Here is a 16,508-nt window from a genome sequence, read left to right as displayed (position 1 = left end):
CGTCCCTTCACGGGACTGGGATCCGGATCCGACCCGGGTCCGGATAACTTAATTTTTTTTCCTAGGTATTACAGGGGGGGGTATGTTGAAAATAAAACTTTTGGAAGAAAACAAAAAACAAGTGGTTTGGGGATGGCTGGCAGCCTGTGGCGAGTGGTGCACAGGCCCAGCTGACTGGGTCGGCTGGGTGTTGGCCTGTGTGTTTTACAAAAAAAAAAAAACAGAAGATTTAAATCATGGATGTTGGCCCGGGTATGTTAAAAAAAAAAGGGGAGGGGGTTCATTTGGGCCAACTGGCAGCAGCCTACATAGGCCCTGACGCATGGGACTGTCAAGCCTGAGCTGGCCTGTCCAGTACACGACTCATATTATATATATATATATATATATATATATATATATATATATACATGTTACACTGATTTTTTATGTACATATTCGTGTTTAAGTGTTCAATGGGTTTGTATATGATGATTTGTTTAGCAACATAGTTGATGAGTGTTTAGTTATCCTGTCATGCCTAGTTACAATGCATCTATGTTAGCAAAGTGACAGAAACGGATTATGGGTGCTACCATGATCTGGCTAAACATGTAATTATTTTCGGGTGTTGTCGTACAAGCTGTTTCAAATGCTTAAAGTGAATATCCTACGCTGGAGTAAAAGTGTTAATCATATGGTTGTTCTCTTATGCATGAGCATGTATGGAATTGATACGGGTCTACATGTAATTGATGGCACGTTGTGTTCACATATTTTATTTGAAAGGGGCATGATTGAATGCATGCATTTGACACAAATATATGTATTAAATGAAGTCATGCATTTGACAAGAGTATGCAGATCAAATGAAAGCATGCAATGAATATGAAGTGGTGAACCAATGCACATGCATATTAATGTTTTATGCACATCTTTAAATGGCATATATGAATGCGCATTGTAAAGCATTCAAAAGTAATGTAACGTGGTATGTTGTTATGTTTTTTGCATATGATGCATCGATGATACAAGTAGATCATCGCAAGCCTGGAGAGCCTTGAGTATTAGATGCTCCTTCTTTATTTACTTTTAAATGCATCGCAAAAATCATATATATTTTTATTAAAAATCACATATATTTTTATTACACTGTTCTATGTGTTTCCACGGGCGGGAGTATCGTAATGGTTCTCGCAGGGGTAGATGCGAGCTTTTGCCTTTGCTTATGCATGCTAAATTGCAAAACTCAATGATTGGCTTTTAATAAAAAGATAATGTATAAAGACAGTGTAATATACGTTCTGAGATCTCCCATCGGAAGAATAAGAATCTTAGAAATTTGGTTTTAGGGGACCACGAGGATAAAAAAAACTCTGTGTGCACTAATGATTACCCCTGAACCCGATATTGAGGTTCTTTCTTCTGACCACAATTTTAGGGAGAGTCCGCGACTTTACTTGGGGGTGGTGTGTAAACACAACTGTTGTTGTTTTGGTATACCAAGAAAGTGACACTTGTGGGCGTGAAGGGTCCTTGGTGTCCCGACATTAGATATGGAGGTCTAATGTTCCGAAGGTGATTCAGTCGAGGGCTAAGTTTAGAACCCAGTAATAAAATACAACTTGTGTGCTAAGTTACCCTGAGAATCCTACTTGACCTCGGAAAATCTTACCCGTTTGGTGTATCCGCGGACAACGGTAATTAAAAAGAGAAACTTAAATTGTGTACATTTAATAGGGCATGCATATGGAAAAGAAAACTTTAAGGAAAGATAATAAGATGTTCATGCATTACACATAAATCATGCATATTCCTACTATGCATTAGATCATGCATGTTTACTTGTTCTCTTAATTGTAAGTGTTGCTGAATGCATAATATTGTCTCCTAAAGCATATTACATGATTGTATTGCTAAATTTGTGATCCCTGTTATTTATTAAATGTTTCTTCATGCTTAATAAATGTTCTTTATTGCATGAATGCTTAATTGAATTATGAATTTGTCATAATTGTATTCCTCTAAATTATTGCATGAAATCTTATTTGTATTATTGATTCTCATTTATTTCATTAGAGGGATTCGTACGCAGAATTCTTCGGATTTCTGATACCTTTACTTTTCTGGTTTTCACAGCTGCAGGGGATCAGTGAAGCACTAGCTTCTAGGAGAGCTACGAGTGTCACACTTTTGCTAGACAGTTTATAGAGGGATATCGTGGCTTAGTTTTTCCTTATTTACTTTTACGTTATTTAAATAACTATGATATGTCCCTTGCAACTATTGTTTAAACTCTTTCGTTCATCATTAATAAAGAATGAGTTTGCTATGGTTTGAGGTGATAAATGTAAGATCTCTTGTGGTGTTTGGTCATTCAATTGAGAGTGGAACTGTAAAGGCTCCGGGTCTTTGAGAATATTTCCGCAACTGATTAAAAAAAAGGAATTTTTTTTTCTACGTTTTCAAGGGTATGAGTTGGGGTCGTTACAGATTGTTAGTTTAATTTCATTTTGTTCTTGTTATTCATTATTAATTCTTTAGGTTAGATAGCTAGGTAGTTTATTTTATTAAGTTTCAGCTTTAATTAATTATATCCGTACACCATGTGTGTGATTGTTAGTTATTAAACTAGTGTAGTTTGTTATTTATTTTGTCATGTAGCTGGTAGGTTAGTTTAGTCAATTCTTGAATTCGGTTAACTTGATTTCTTGAATTTTTTTTTTTGTGTTAATTAGTTTCAGGATTACATAGTTTGTTAATTAGTTTGTTAGCTAGTTAGTTTAGTAATATGTTAGTTTTAATTGATGTTTGATATTCAGTTAGTGTATTTCCTTAATCTCTTAGTTAGATTGTCTTTAATTTGTTAGTAGTTGAATTAGCTTCAAATTTGTTAGTAGGTTGTTTTGCTATTTTGTCTTTTAGTGTAGTTAGTTTGTGTAGTTTAGATATTCCTTTCTTGCTGAATTTTTAGTTCATTAATTATTAAATTTTGTTTAGTTCTATTCATTGTTGCTGCAGTTTATTTTTTATTTTTGCAGGGAAGCGATCAGACGTGCGAAGAACCCGTTTTCATACCCTCGAAGAGCCCTCTAAGGTCTTTAAAAGGTTCCCTCAAAAGGCCCCTCAAGCCCCTCAGGGAGCCCTTAATCAAACACATGCAAAAGTGAACAAAGAAACAAAGAAGAGGATTAAAAGACTCGAAGCACTGAAGACCTTTTCTCTTCTTTTTATATTAGGGTTTATTTTATTTTATTTTCAATTAATTTGGGTTTGTAATAAGGTCGATTATTCATTTGTTTAAAGTCCTCCGCAGAGGGCTGCACTCTCTCCCTTATTTACTCAATTAATTGATTTTTATTTTTAGCAATAAAGAGTAGTTAATTGTGTGCTTGAATACAAAGTATTTCCCGTTCCCTGAGATCGATTCGGACTCCACCACTCGTGCGAGCCAGTTTTTATTAATTTTGGTGTTTGGTTTTTACTGCATTTTCATTAAAAATATTGTTTTAAAAAGCGTTTTCCAAAACTTACACCACATAACAACTCTCCTTCCTGCATTGACATTTTTAATGTCGAAATCGACGGATAACGCTTTGCAGTTGCTTGGCCTTCAGGCTAGTGCTGTGATGTTTATGAGGGATGCTAATTGGTTGATCCTGCCAGTAGTCATATGATTGTCTCAAAGATTAAGCCATGCATGTGCAAGTATGAAATAATTCAGACTGTGAAATTGCGAATGACTCATTAAATCAGTTATAGTTTGTTTGATATGATTATCACTAGAAGTGATAAGAAGGGATATTCAAAATATTCTTAAAGAAATTTTTGATATGTTTGACCATGATTTTCTAAGATATTTTTTAGGTATTGAAGTTGTGTACTCCCTAAGAGGATATTCGCTATCTCAAACGAAACTGGCATCCAAAATAATTGCTAGTCTGACATATGAAAAGGTAATGGATACTCCGAGGTTATCAATGCAAAAATGAGAGCCATTGATGATACTCCTTTAAAGAATCCTATTCCACATCATTAATTAATTGGATCACACATGTACCTATCGATCACTCCACCTGACATGGCACATGCAGTCTACAGTGTGAGCTTGTTTCAACATGCACCCACCTCAATTCACATGGTTGCTGTTTTGAGAATTGTCAGATATTTGAAGAACACCATAACTAAAGTTTTTTTTTATCCTCTTCCTCATCTTTAAAATTAATTGTTTATATTGATTCAGATTAGAGAGATAATCCAAATGATCATATTTCTACTACAAGTTATTGTATTTTTCTTGGCGATTCGTTAATTTCTTAGAGGTGTAAGAAGCAACAAAATGCGTTGCTTTCTTCTACTGAAGCAGAGTATCAGACAATGACAACTACCAACGCGAAGATTGTTTGGCTAAGAAGTTTGCTAAAGGACATGGACATCATCATCTCTACTCCATCAAGAATGTCTTGCAACAACAAAGGTGCCATTTACACTATGAGTAATCACACATGTCATGAGTACATGCTCAGAGAAATTTCATAAAGGGACCAGTGTAAAAAATCATTTTTTACAAAAAAAAAATCATTTTGGATCCGGGTTGGATCTGACCGGATCCGGGTCAGCACCCCCCTTTCTTTTTACAAAAACGAAACCCCTCCCCGGACTCCTCCCTACGCAACCTGTGCAGCCCCTCCACTCTCCTTGAGCACCTCTGAACCCCTCCCCTCTCGCCGGCACACCTCGTTGGGATCCCCTTCCCTCCTCGACAAGCTAGAGCCCCCCTCGCTTTCCCCCTGCGACCTCTTGTCTCTGTCTCCTTTGCAGACCCCCCTTGCGACCTCCCGTCTCTCTCCCCTTTGCAGACCCCCCTCGCCTCACCCTGCTCGCATACACCCATCTCCTCCTCTCTGCTAAAAGCCAGAACCCCCGACTCCCGACTTGTCGGGATCTCCTCCTGTCTCCCTTGCTCGTCGGATCCCCCTCATCCTTTCCCCCCTTCACCGGAGGTGCCACCTCCCTCAGGTACGTTTCCTCTTTCCTCTTTTAGCAGAGGAGGGGCGGCACCCCTCCTCTGCTAAAAGAGGAAACGCCCCTCCCTGCTCTCCCTCTTTCCTCTTTTAGCAGAGGAGGGGTGCCACCCCTCCTTGCACTCTCTCTTTCCTCTTTTAGCAGAGGAGGAGCGCCGCCCCTCCCTGCTCTCTCTCCTCTTTGTTAGGCTCCAACCCTCCTACCCCTTTCTATTATTAGCAGTGGAGGGGTGTCGCCCTTCCCTGCTTCGCCTGTTAACAACAGTAGAGGGACGCCGCCCCTCCCTGGTTCGCTTGTTACAGCAGTGGAGGGGCAGCGCCCCTCCCTGCTTCGCTTGCTGCAACAGTGGAGGGGCGCAGCTCCTCCCCGCTTGCTGCCAGTCGGGTTCAGCCGAGCCTGGCTAACCCTGAGTCTCAGCGCGGCTCGCCCCGATTTGGGACCCGTATCAGTCAGGTGGCTCGAACCGAGGTTAGGTTCAACCCCTGTGACATAATCGTAGCACCAATGCGTGATTTTAAAAGAAGAATTTACTTGTTCTTATTTCCAATACTTTTAGCACACCCTATCGGCGTAACAGCCGCGACACATGCACCAAGGCATAAGCCTTTAAAGACCTACACTCGGAATCATCAACAAGTTCGACCATCTCCGTGTTAGGGGAAAGTTGCATACAAAACAATGGTAGGATAATTCTAAAACATGTGTATAAGCATATATAATAAATAAATAAATATAAATAAATAAATAATATATATATATATACACATACACAAATACATACACTTTTAACTCAAGGACGCAATTTTGTGAATCCTTGTCCATTTACCTTTATGTCATTTACTTTGTTGCCGCGCTATTACGTGCACATGCTATTGCTTACGTATTTATTTAGTCGAGGTACGGTTTCGTACCTCATGCATTGCTTACGCAATTTATTTAACTCTATGTATGGTTTTACACATCGAGTCTTGCTTTATGACATTTACTTTGTCGCCGCGCTGTTATGTGCACAGGCTACTGCTTACGCATTTATTTAGCCAAGGTATGGTTTCGTACCTCGTGCATTGCTTACACATTTATTTAGCTAAGGTACGGTTTCGTACCTCGTGCACTGCTTGCACAATTTATTTAACTCGATGTGTGGTTTCACATATCGAGTCTTGGTTTATGTCATTTACTTTGCCGCCACGCTGTTACGTACACAGGCTATTGCTTACGCATTTATTTAGCCGAGTTATGATTTCGTACCTCGTGCATTGCTTATGCATTTATTTAGCCGATGTATGGTTTCGTACCTCGTGCATTGCTTACGCATTTATTTAGCCGAGATACGATTTCGTACCTTGTGCACTGCTTACACAATTATTTAGCTCGATGTGCGATTTCGCACATCAAGTCTTGCTTTATATATTGCTGTTGTGCTGTAATGTGCATAGGCCTGCGTTATGTAATATATGTATTATACGTACATATATACAACCTCGTAAGGTGCGCAGTTTGCGTACTCTTTCCTACCCTGTATCATGCATGCTCTTTTTAAAAGACGCGGATTCACGCATGTCCGCCAAAGCCTTAAAAAAAAGAGGATTTCTTGCGAGAATCCAGTATACAAATATGCGTGGTTTTGAAAAGTAAATTCAAACATTTGAAGGTTGCCTAAATTGCAACTATGTTTTTCCTAAATCGGTGCAATAGGAAGAAGGGTTTAAAAACTTTTGTATTGATATCCGATATGACCCAGATATCTACGATTGCGAGCATGGTAAGACGAAAATTGCTAAGGTCGGGCAGTATCACGAGACATGCGCGACATGTTGATACTACGATAATTGGATGAGAAATTCGTGGTGATCTCGTAACGTACAAATTGCACAATGATATAAAAGTGGTAATCACACAAATGATAATAATCGCTTTCGTAGGCAAGATGCTCGAGTTTGTTTGAAAGAACAGAGCATGTCGAATTAAACTAAAATGGTTACATCATTTTCTTTCATAACACAATAAAGTTGGGGTTTCTTTCTGAGAAACCGATACCCCTCTCATCATAACATGCATGACATGTTGATACTGTTAAAATGTACTCCATATATATATATTTATATATATTACATCAATACCCGATAGGGGTATGTTTGTAATTTCACATAGTTGTTTTAGAAAACAACTATTTTTATTTTTTTGATAAAATGTAATTTCATTTTTTATTTTTTATTTTCTTTTTTGTATTTTTTAGGAACCAAAAGGGGCTCCAACCATAGAGTCGTTGGAGCCCCCAACGGTCATAAATGTGACCGTTGGGGTCTCCCAACGACTCCATGGGAGCCCCCTTTTGGGGCTCTTCTTTTGAGGCCTTTGGCCTTCCTTTCCTTCCACTCCCTCTTGTATAAATAGGGGTGAACCTCTTGTATGTATGCATTCTTGAGAGCTCTCTGTCTTTTCAATAAGAGGCTTTTTATATTGTTGCTTTCTTAAAGGCTTGTGCTTGTATTGTCCCTTAGTGGACTTGTGATATTGTCTCTTTTATTCATTGTTGTAAGTGCTTATAAGCACTCTTTATATTTTCGCAATATCTCATTACATGGTATCAGAGCCACTCGATTCTTGAAGGAAAAGTGTGGTTCGTGTATTTCATATTTTGTGTATCTCTTCTCACTTCTTGGAAACATCATGGAGGCAAAGATCGACCTATCCTTCAAGCTCAATGGAAAGAATTACATGATGTGGGCATCGGCAATGGAAAACAACCTCAAAGGAAAGAAACTTTGGGGTTTTGTCATGGGTACCGTTCCAGAACCTAAACTTGTGCTCACGAAGAACGAAGGAGGTCAAGAAAAGGCTCTTGAAGGAGATGCTCGCCTCAAGGCCATTGAAAATCATCAAAAAGAAGTGGAAGGTTGGGAAAGCAATCACGTGAAAATCCTTGCGTGGTTTATGAACAATATTGAGCTTAAGGTATGTGCTAATATAGCTAAATTTCATTGGGCCAATGAGGCTTGGTCCTTTATGAAGGGTATGTATACCCAAAAGGATCTTGCAAGAACGCATTTTTTGCAAGAAAAGATTAGAACCACCAAACAAGGTGATTCTAGCATTCAAGACTATTATAGTGCCCTAAACCCACTATGGGATGAATTGGCTCTTTTAAAGCCAAAATGGGTTTCTATGGAAGATATTGAATTAAGACAAAAACAAATGGAACAAGAACGATTGTTTCAATTTCTTTTTGGGCTACGTCCCAAATTTGAGCAAGTGAGATCTTCACTTCTCCATAGATCTATATTTCCTCCAATTGAGGATGCCATTGCCGAAATCACTCAAGAGGAGACAAGGCTTGGCATGAGTAAACATGTTGATGAAGTGCTTGCTGTATCCAAACCCGGTAACAATGTAAGAACCTATAAACCTCCTCATTTTGGGAAACAAGGAAACTATAATGGAGGAAGAAAAATGATTGTTTGTCATCATTGCTATGAGCCGGGTCACATCAAACCCGCTTACCCAAAGCTTAATGTAACTTTCAAGCCTAAGGTGACCTCTCTTGAAGAAACTACCACCAAAGAAGATGAAGGCAAGAATGATGACCTCAAAGAGACTCTTGGGCAAATATCTATGGCTCTTCAACAAATTCTAAAAGCTTCTTCCTCCACATCGGGTGCAACTATTGCTTCTACATCATCACCCGATACGTATTCTTGGATCCTTGACTCCGGAGCCTCTTTTCATATGACCCCTCATGAAAATGCACTTGTTGATGTTTGCACCAAATCAAAGGATTCTTGTGTCTCTACGGCCGATGGAACCTTTTTAAAAATTTTAAGTATTGTTTCTTTTAAAGATTCTCAAAATTTTTGTTTTCTAAAAGTAAGAGTTGTCCCCAAACTAAATTGCCGACCATGGATGTGAAATATCTTTCTCATCTAATGGTTGCTTTGTGCAGGATCTCTGGTCCCGGAAGCGGATTGGGCAAGGCCATAGGAAGGGACACCTTTACTATATAGACCATCTAGACCTTCCCAAAAAATTTTTTTGTTCGTATGTCCAAGAAAAAAATATGGAAACTTGGCATAAAAGACTTGGTCATCCAAGTTATTCCAAAATGTATCTTTTTCCCTTTGGAAAAAATTTTTGTAAGGAAAAAGAAATTGGTTGCAAAGATTGTATTTTTGGAAAAATGAAGTCTATTCCGTTTCGAACTAGAACTTTTCTTTCGTCAAGACCATTTGAATTGGTGCATTCGGATGTTTGGGGGCCTTCTCCGGTTATGTCTAAAGGGGGCTATTCTTATTATGTTACTTTTATTGATGACTTTACTCGGTATGTTTGGATTTATTTTCTTAGTCATAAGTCGGAAGTATTTACTTTCTTTAAATATTTTCATAGAAAAATTCAAAATCAATTACAAAGTAACATATCTACTTTGAGAACCGATTCCAGTGGTGAATATTTATCTCACGAATTTCAAAACTATTTAACCCAAAATGGAATTTGTTATAAAAAATCATGTCCTTGAACCCCTCAACAAAATGGCCTAGCGGAAAGGAAACATAGGCACATTATAGAAACCGCTAGAACATTACTTGTTTCTAGAAATATTCCAAAGAAGTTTTGGGCTGAAGCCGTTCTAACCGCAACTTATCTAATCAATAGAATGCCCTCTTCTAAGTTAAAAAATGCTTCTCCCTATGAAAAGCTCTTTAAATTTTCATCCGATTTCAATCGTCTTCGTATTTTTGGTTGCAAATGCTTTGTCCTATTGCATAAAAGAGATAAGTTGTCTCTAAAAGCAATTGAATGCGTTTTTCTAGGATATGGTGAAAATAAAAAAGGGTATAGATGTTATGATTTTAAAAATGATAAACTATATGTTTTAAACGATGTAACATTTCTAGGAGAGAATGGTTTTGATAAAATAGAAGAAACAAATGAAATTGATTACATATTTTTATATGATCTTATTGATGACATACAAAATGATTTCCTTGAAAGCATAGAAGATACATGTGAGGTGTCCAATCTTGATATAATACCCTCAAATGATAATAATGCAAATATGAATGTTTACTCAAGAAGAAATCAAGAAAACCCTATTAGTGCCCTCGAAAAATACTCTCAAATTTCTGAGTCTACTTAGGAACCACAAGTTAGACATTCTTCTAGAATATCAATAACCCCAAATAGGTTTGTATCCTATGATTCCTTAACGCCCAACTATCGAGCATGTTTAATAACCCTACATTCTTATTTTGAACCCGCTCACTATAATCAAACTAAATCTATACTACATTGGGTTGAAGCAATGCAAGTTGAACTAAATGCACTAAAAAAGGCTAATACTTGGGAAATAGTTAATCTATCCCCACACAAAAAATCTATTGGGTGTCGCTGGGTCTTCAAAGTCAAAACTAAAAGCGATGACTCTTTAGAACGATATAAAGCTAGGTTAGTCGCTAAGGGATACTCACAAGAATATGGAATTGATTATGAAGAAACATTCGCTCCCGTAGCTCGAATGACCAGTGTCAAGACTTTAATAGCTGTCGCATCAACCAGAAAATGGCCTATTTATCAACTTGATGTAAAAAATGCTTTTTTAAATGGAAGTTTAAGTGAAGAAGTTTACATGGATCCATCACCCGGAATTAATATTGAGCAAGGTCAAACTCTTCGGCTTTTAAAAGCATTGTATGGCCTTAAACAAGCCCCTAAGGCTTGGTATGATCGTTTCAGTGATATCATGATAAAATTAGGATTTCACTCTTGTTATACTGACACTGCTCTTTTTGTTAAAAATGTAGGTACTAGTATCGTGATGTTGTTACTTTATGTTGATGATATGATTATCACTGAGAATGATCAAAATAGTATTATTGATGTTAAAAAATAATTTTGATATGTCTGATTTAGGTTTTCTTAGATACTTTCTTGGAATTGAAGTTGCATATTCTTCTCGAGGATATATTTTGTCACAGATAAAGCTTGCTGCAGATATATGTTCTAAGTCTGGGATTTCTGATGATAAAAAAATAGACTCCCGAGGTTATTAATGCCAAATTACGGTTAGAGGATGGGGTTCTTCTGGAAGATCCCACACCCTACAGACAACTCATTGGGTCTCTCACCTACTTAACCATCACCAGACCGGATATCACCCATGCAGTTCACTCAGTTAGTCAATTTCAGCATGCTCCTATAACTGTGGATATGAATGCTGTTCTCCGGATCATCCGTTACATTTGGAACACCATCAATAAAGGGCTATTTCTATCATCCTCTTCTTTCTTGAATCTTCTTGCTTATACTGATGCAGATTGGGAAGGTAATTCTAATGATCGAGTCTCAACTACTGGTTTTTGTGTCTTTCTAGGGGACTCTTTGATTGTCTGGCGATGTAAGAAGCAACAGAAAGTTTCACTATCATCTACTGAAGCTGAGTATCGGGCTATGACAACCACAACAATGGAACTTGTATGGCTTCGCAGTCTGCTTAAAGACATGGGGGTTGATATTACCGAAGCTTCTAAATTATGTTGCGACAACAAGAGTGCCATCTATATTGCAAGCAATCATACCTTCCATGAGCGTACCAAACATATCGAAATGGATTGCCACTATGTTCGTGACGAATACTTACGAGGAACAATTGCTCTACCGTATGTCACTTCAGAATATCAGTTGGCGGACTTCTTTACTAAAGCCCTTCCGGTTCCCCGCTTCATGTTTCTCCTTGGCAAACTTTCCGTCATTTCCCCGTAAAGTTTGAGGGGGGGGGGTGTTAAAATGTACTCCATATATATATATATTACATCAATACTCGATAGGGGTATTTTTGTAATTTCACATAGTTGTTTTAGAAAACAATTTTTTTTATTTTTTTGATAAAATGTAATTCCATTTTTTATTTTTTATTTTCTTTTTTGTATTTTTTAGGAACCAAAAGGGGCTCCAACCATAGAGTCGTTGGAGCCCCCAACGGTCACAAATGTGACCGTTGGGGGCTCCCAACGACTCCATGGGAGCCCCCTTTTGAGCTCTTCTTTTGAGGCCTTTGGCCTTCCTTTTCCTTCCACTCCCTCTTGTATAAATAGGGGTGAACCCCTTGTATGTATGCATTCTTGAGAGCTCTCTCTCTTTTCAATAAGAGGCTTTTTATGTTGTTGCCTTCTTAAAGGCTTGTGCTTGTATTGTCCCTCAATGGACTTGTGATATTGTCTCTTTTATTCATTGTTGTAAGTGCTTATAAGCACTCTTTATATTTCCACAATATCTCATTACAGATACTACGATGATTGGATGAGAGATTTATGATAGCCTCATAACGTGCAAATGCACAATGATGAAAGGAAAATTACATAAATGGTGATCATCGTCTTCACAGGTAAGATGTTCAATTTTGTTTGAAAGACCAGAGCATGCAGAATGGGTCGTCAGTTAAAATAGAACCTGACGTACCCATTCGTCTTTTGTATCCATCAAGAGAGATGATGGGATGATACAAAAACTCTGATGGATTGGTTGTTAACAACTACCCTCGAGCAAATGACTCGGTGTCCCCAGTCATCAGAGTTAGGGGATGGGGCTACCAAAAATTATTCTAGGTGATAGTTTTCATGGACTTTTGTAGAAGTTGGATGCATCCCTTGCTACAAATACCTTTGAAGAATTCTCTCTCGGTCACTGACCGTCTCCTTAGAAGCAGACTCAACTAGTTGTCCGGGGTATCAAAATACATAGCATAACAAACCTCCAGGCAATCTCAGTTGTTTCTACGTTTTCTCCTGTGCATACCCTCAGGATAGTTTAATATCGAACAAAGTTATCATGTTCATTTTACTTATTTTGTTTTGCACACCGAGAAATGAACAACATACATGTTAGTTTTGTTCTGAATTTTGTTAGCATGCTCATTTTGCTCACTCTTTGGAGACATTTGATAAAATTAGAACGATACAAAAACAAGATTTGCATGCTCATTTTTGCTTATTCTAAACTACATATCATGAATGGAACTACACATGTGTTAGTCTTATTCTGAATTGTTATATCTATGCACCTACCAGATTTTTATCGATCTGACCCCGTTTCATGGGTACAGGTGATGATTAGGTCGATGCGACAAGCGATGACATGATGACATGATGATATCAAGATGAGACTCTTTCCCTAACGTTTTGCTCCTGAAGACATTTTTCTTGTAATTTGGTGTAAGGGTTTTCTTTGAAATTTCACTTTTCGTATAAACTCTAAAACCTCGTTTTGAATCTATTTGGTTTCAATGAATGTATGGAGTTACAAATCCGTTGTATAAAGGTAAGGTTCGCAAGTAATGCGCCCAAGGTCCGTTGACTTGTTATTTCAAAACACCTTTTTCCGCTGAATTATTATTTAAAACTCCAATAAAGGAATGCTTACAAGGCTTTCAAAATTTTTCTAAAAAAATTACAAGTCCGGGATTTTTGAGGCGTTACACATAGAGCTTTCATATGTGACATTGGAGTTGCAATTTGCTGACTTCTTCACAGCATTGTCATTGCGGCATTTTTTTTTCTCCTTGGCAAACGTTTAGTCATCTCGTCGTTAGTTTGGGGGTGGGTTAAATATATATTCTCCATGAATATATATATTTTCATGTGTTTTTTATGTATATTTATATATATCTATGTAACATTGACTCTTCTAACAAGGCACCACACCCGCACCTATGTTGGTGCGACACTTGGACATGGCTTCCTTTGTGTCAGGTGAAGTCAACCACACTGAGGTCCATTTCTGTTCAAAAGTGGATTCAGTTAACCTTAACCAAGTCCAGCTTTATCTATATATATATATATATATACACACACATACACGTGTACATTCATACATACATATATATATCCGCACCAGTGTGGTGTTATTTTTTATTGATGAGGAATGACAATTGTAGATTGTTAATTTGATTTTACATGAATTTATGCATGATGAATTAATGATATGATAATTGTTTTTATTTCATAACTTAAAATTATTAAAGATTATTTATATATATATACCCTCCCTACACCCCCACACCCAATTTTTTTTAAAGTGCTGCATCATCACATCCGCACCCGCATCCACACCTGCAATATATATATATACATTCATATGTATATATACACACACATACACGTGTACATTCATACATACATATATATATCCGCACCAGTGTGGTGTTATTTTTTATTGATGAGGAATGACAATTGTAGATTGTTAATTTGATTTTACATGAATTTATGCATGATGAATTAATGATATGATAATTGTTTTTATTTCATAACTTAAAATTATTAAAGATTATTTATATATATATACCCTCCCTACACCCCCACACCCAATTTTTTTTAAAGTGCTGCATCATCACATCCGCACCCGCATCCACACCTGCAATATATATATATACATTCATATGTATATATATTTCTTTTTAGAATATATTTAAAAAAAATCATGTATTTCTCTTTTTTGTTTTTATTTATTTTTCTTTTTTGACAAAAATGCCATTGTCATTCTTGTTTTAGCCGTTGGACTAGCCCAACGGCTAGTTGAGTCTCTCTCTTTTCTCCCCTTTGTGCATATATAGGGGTTACTCCCCTCTTGTGATTTATGCTTCTCTTAAGCATTTTTAAGATGAGTAAACTTTATTTTTTATATTGTGTGTGTTCTTGTGCTTGCCCTTGGCTTTTTGTATTTTCTTATAGTGACTTGTGCTTTGCCCTTAGTGGCCCTTGTACTTGTGTGCTCATGATTCCATTACAGATTGAATATCAGAGTTTTTTTCGCTAAGCATTGCACCCTCTTGACTTTGCTATGTTCAACAACTTGCCAAAAATTCCAATTTCTTCTTTGTTGGAAAAATAGTTCCAACTGCAACAAAGATACAAAATTTCTTGAAAATATCAAACAATTCACTCTGGTTTTTCATAAAGTATATCCATGTATGAAAATTATTATAACCCAGTCAATAGTCATTTATGGAAATTATTATAACTCATTTCATGATAGAGGGCATTTCCTAAACACAAAACTAAAAGCCTTGTGATTGAAAGAGAGAAGAAAAGGAGACCCAATATGAGAGATTTGGGAGAAGAAAACAGGATAACTTCCTCTCTAGCCCTTAATGATTCTTATGTGATGGGAAGCACAAAATAACATGTATTCATGGTGCAGCCTAATGAGGGTTAATAAAAGGAGTTCAACATTTGGTTATATCAGAAGTATATCACATACTATAATAATACAAGTTTGTCACTGCCTTTTATATTCCTTTTATTATGGAAATGCCACTAAAAGGTGGCATGGGCTTGAGCTACATGAGTGCCATCCATCACTTGGCTAATATAAATCAGGGCTAGATTAGGTCATGTTATTTTAATTCCGATGGAGGTAATATGGGGGTTATCATTTAAATAGTTGCTGACTCCTTGCAAAAGACAGACTTGCTCCTTAAACTTGTTAACATATGCTGAACAAAATGTTGTTGACTAAAAGGCATGCATATGCCTATAACCTTTTTCAGAAAAGATAATGCTTGTTAGATTTTATGGGTATGTGTTTATACAGACACACACAAACACACATTCACACACAACACCCATGTATCCCTATCTTTCTATCCTTTCTCTATCTTAATCTCTTTAGTTTCGTGAGTTTACCTGAGCTCAAGGAAATGAAAAGTGTTAATCCTTGAAAGAAAATTCTTTCAAAATAATTTGGTCTCTGTGGTTTCATAATGGCAATAGTTAAATGAATGTTTTGTTCTAGCTTCTTCGACATTTGATGAGCATTTCCATATTTTACAACAATAAGTAATGAATGTTTTGTTCTGGTTTCTTCTTCGTGTTTGATGCCATAGGAAATCATGTGCTTTATTATAACAATAGGCAAATGAATGTTTTGTTCTAGTTTCTTCGGCATGTTTGATACTATAGGAAATCATGTCCTTTGTTATTTAAAGTTTGCTTTTCCATATTTTATAATTATTTATTTTCTTGTTAGGGTATTTGCTATTCCAGTTCTATTCACTTAATCAAGTGTTGATGCTTCAGGTGAAAATTGTGATTATTGATAGTATTACTTTTCACTTCCGTCAAGATTTTGAAGATTTGGCCCTTAGAAGTCGGATTCTTAGTGGTATGGCTTTGAAGCTAATGAAACTTGCTAAAAAGTACAAACTTGCGGTAAGCTTTAGAAACTTTCAGCTTTTCCATTTTAATGCATTTGGCTGGTAGCTGTTATATTGTCTACTTGTCAGAGCTGATTTCACTCGTGAGTAATTTTTCCAGTTTGTTTGGAAATGTATTATGTAACTTTTATCTGGACATATATCATAGAAATGACTTGTGATTCTTCTGTCAAACCCTGCTACCAAACACAATTGCTTCATTCAATGACAGTCCATGTTAGAGCTTGGAATGTTGCTGAAACCAAAGGTCAAAACTTCTCGGTCAGTCAAGGATCTCAAAGACTAATGAGGGTTGAGATTT

The 16,508-nt window shown here is 37.0% G+C and overlaps 1 protein-coding gene across 1 annotated transcript in view; it reads left to right on the top strand.

Annotated features, from left to right (window-relative positions):
• Positions 1-16,508, top strand: part of RAD51C (RAS associated with diabetes protein 51C) — a 174,068-nt gene that overhangs the window by 70,432 nt on the left and 87,128 nt on the right. Inside the window, exon 7 of the mRNA XM_089980901.1 lies at positions 16,071-16,202. Coding sequence (XP_089837027.1) covers positions 16,071-16,202 — 132 coding nt within the window. The remainder of the gene's footprint in view (positions 1-16,070; positions 16,203-16,508) is intronic.

Source organism: Nuphar pumila, chromosome 11 (genome assembly GCF_984573655.1).
Source record: "Nuphar pumila chromosome 11, dmNupPumi1.hap1.1, whole genome shotgun sequence".
Lineage (NCBI taxonomy): Eukaryota > Viridiplantae > Streptophyta > Magnoliopsida > Nymphaeales > Nymphaeaceae > Nuphar > Nuphar pumila.
The sequence above is the reverse complement of the archived record's forward strand: the minus strand, read 5'-3'. Positions and strand labels throughout refer to the sequence as shown.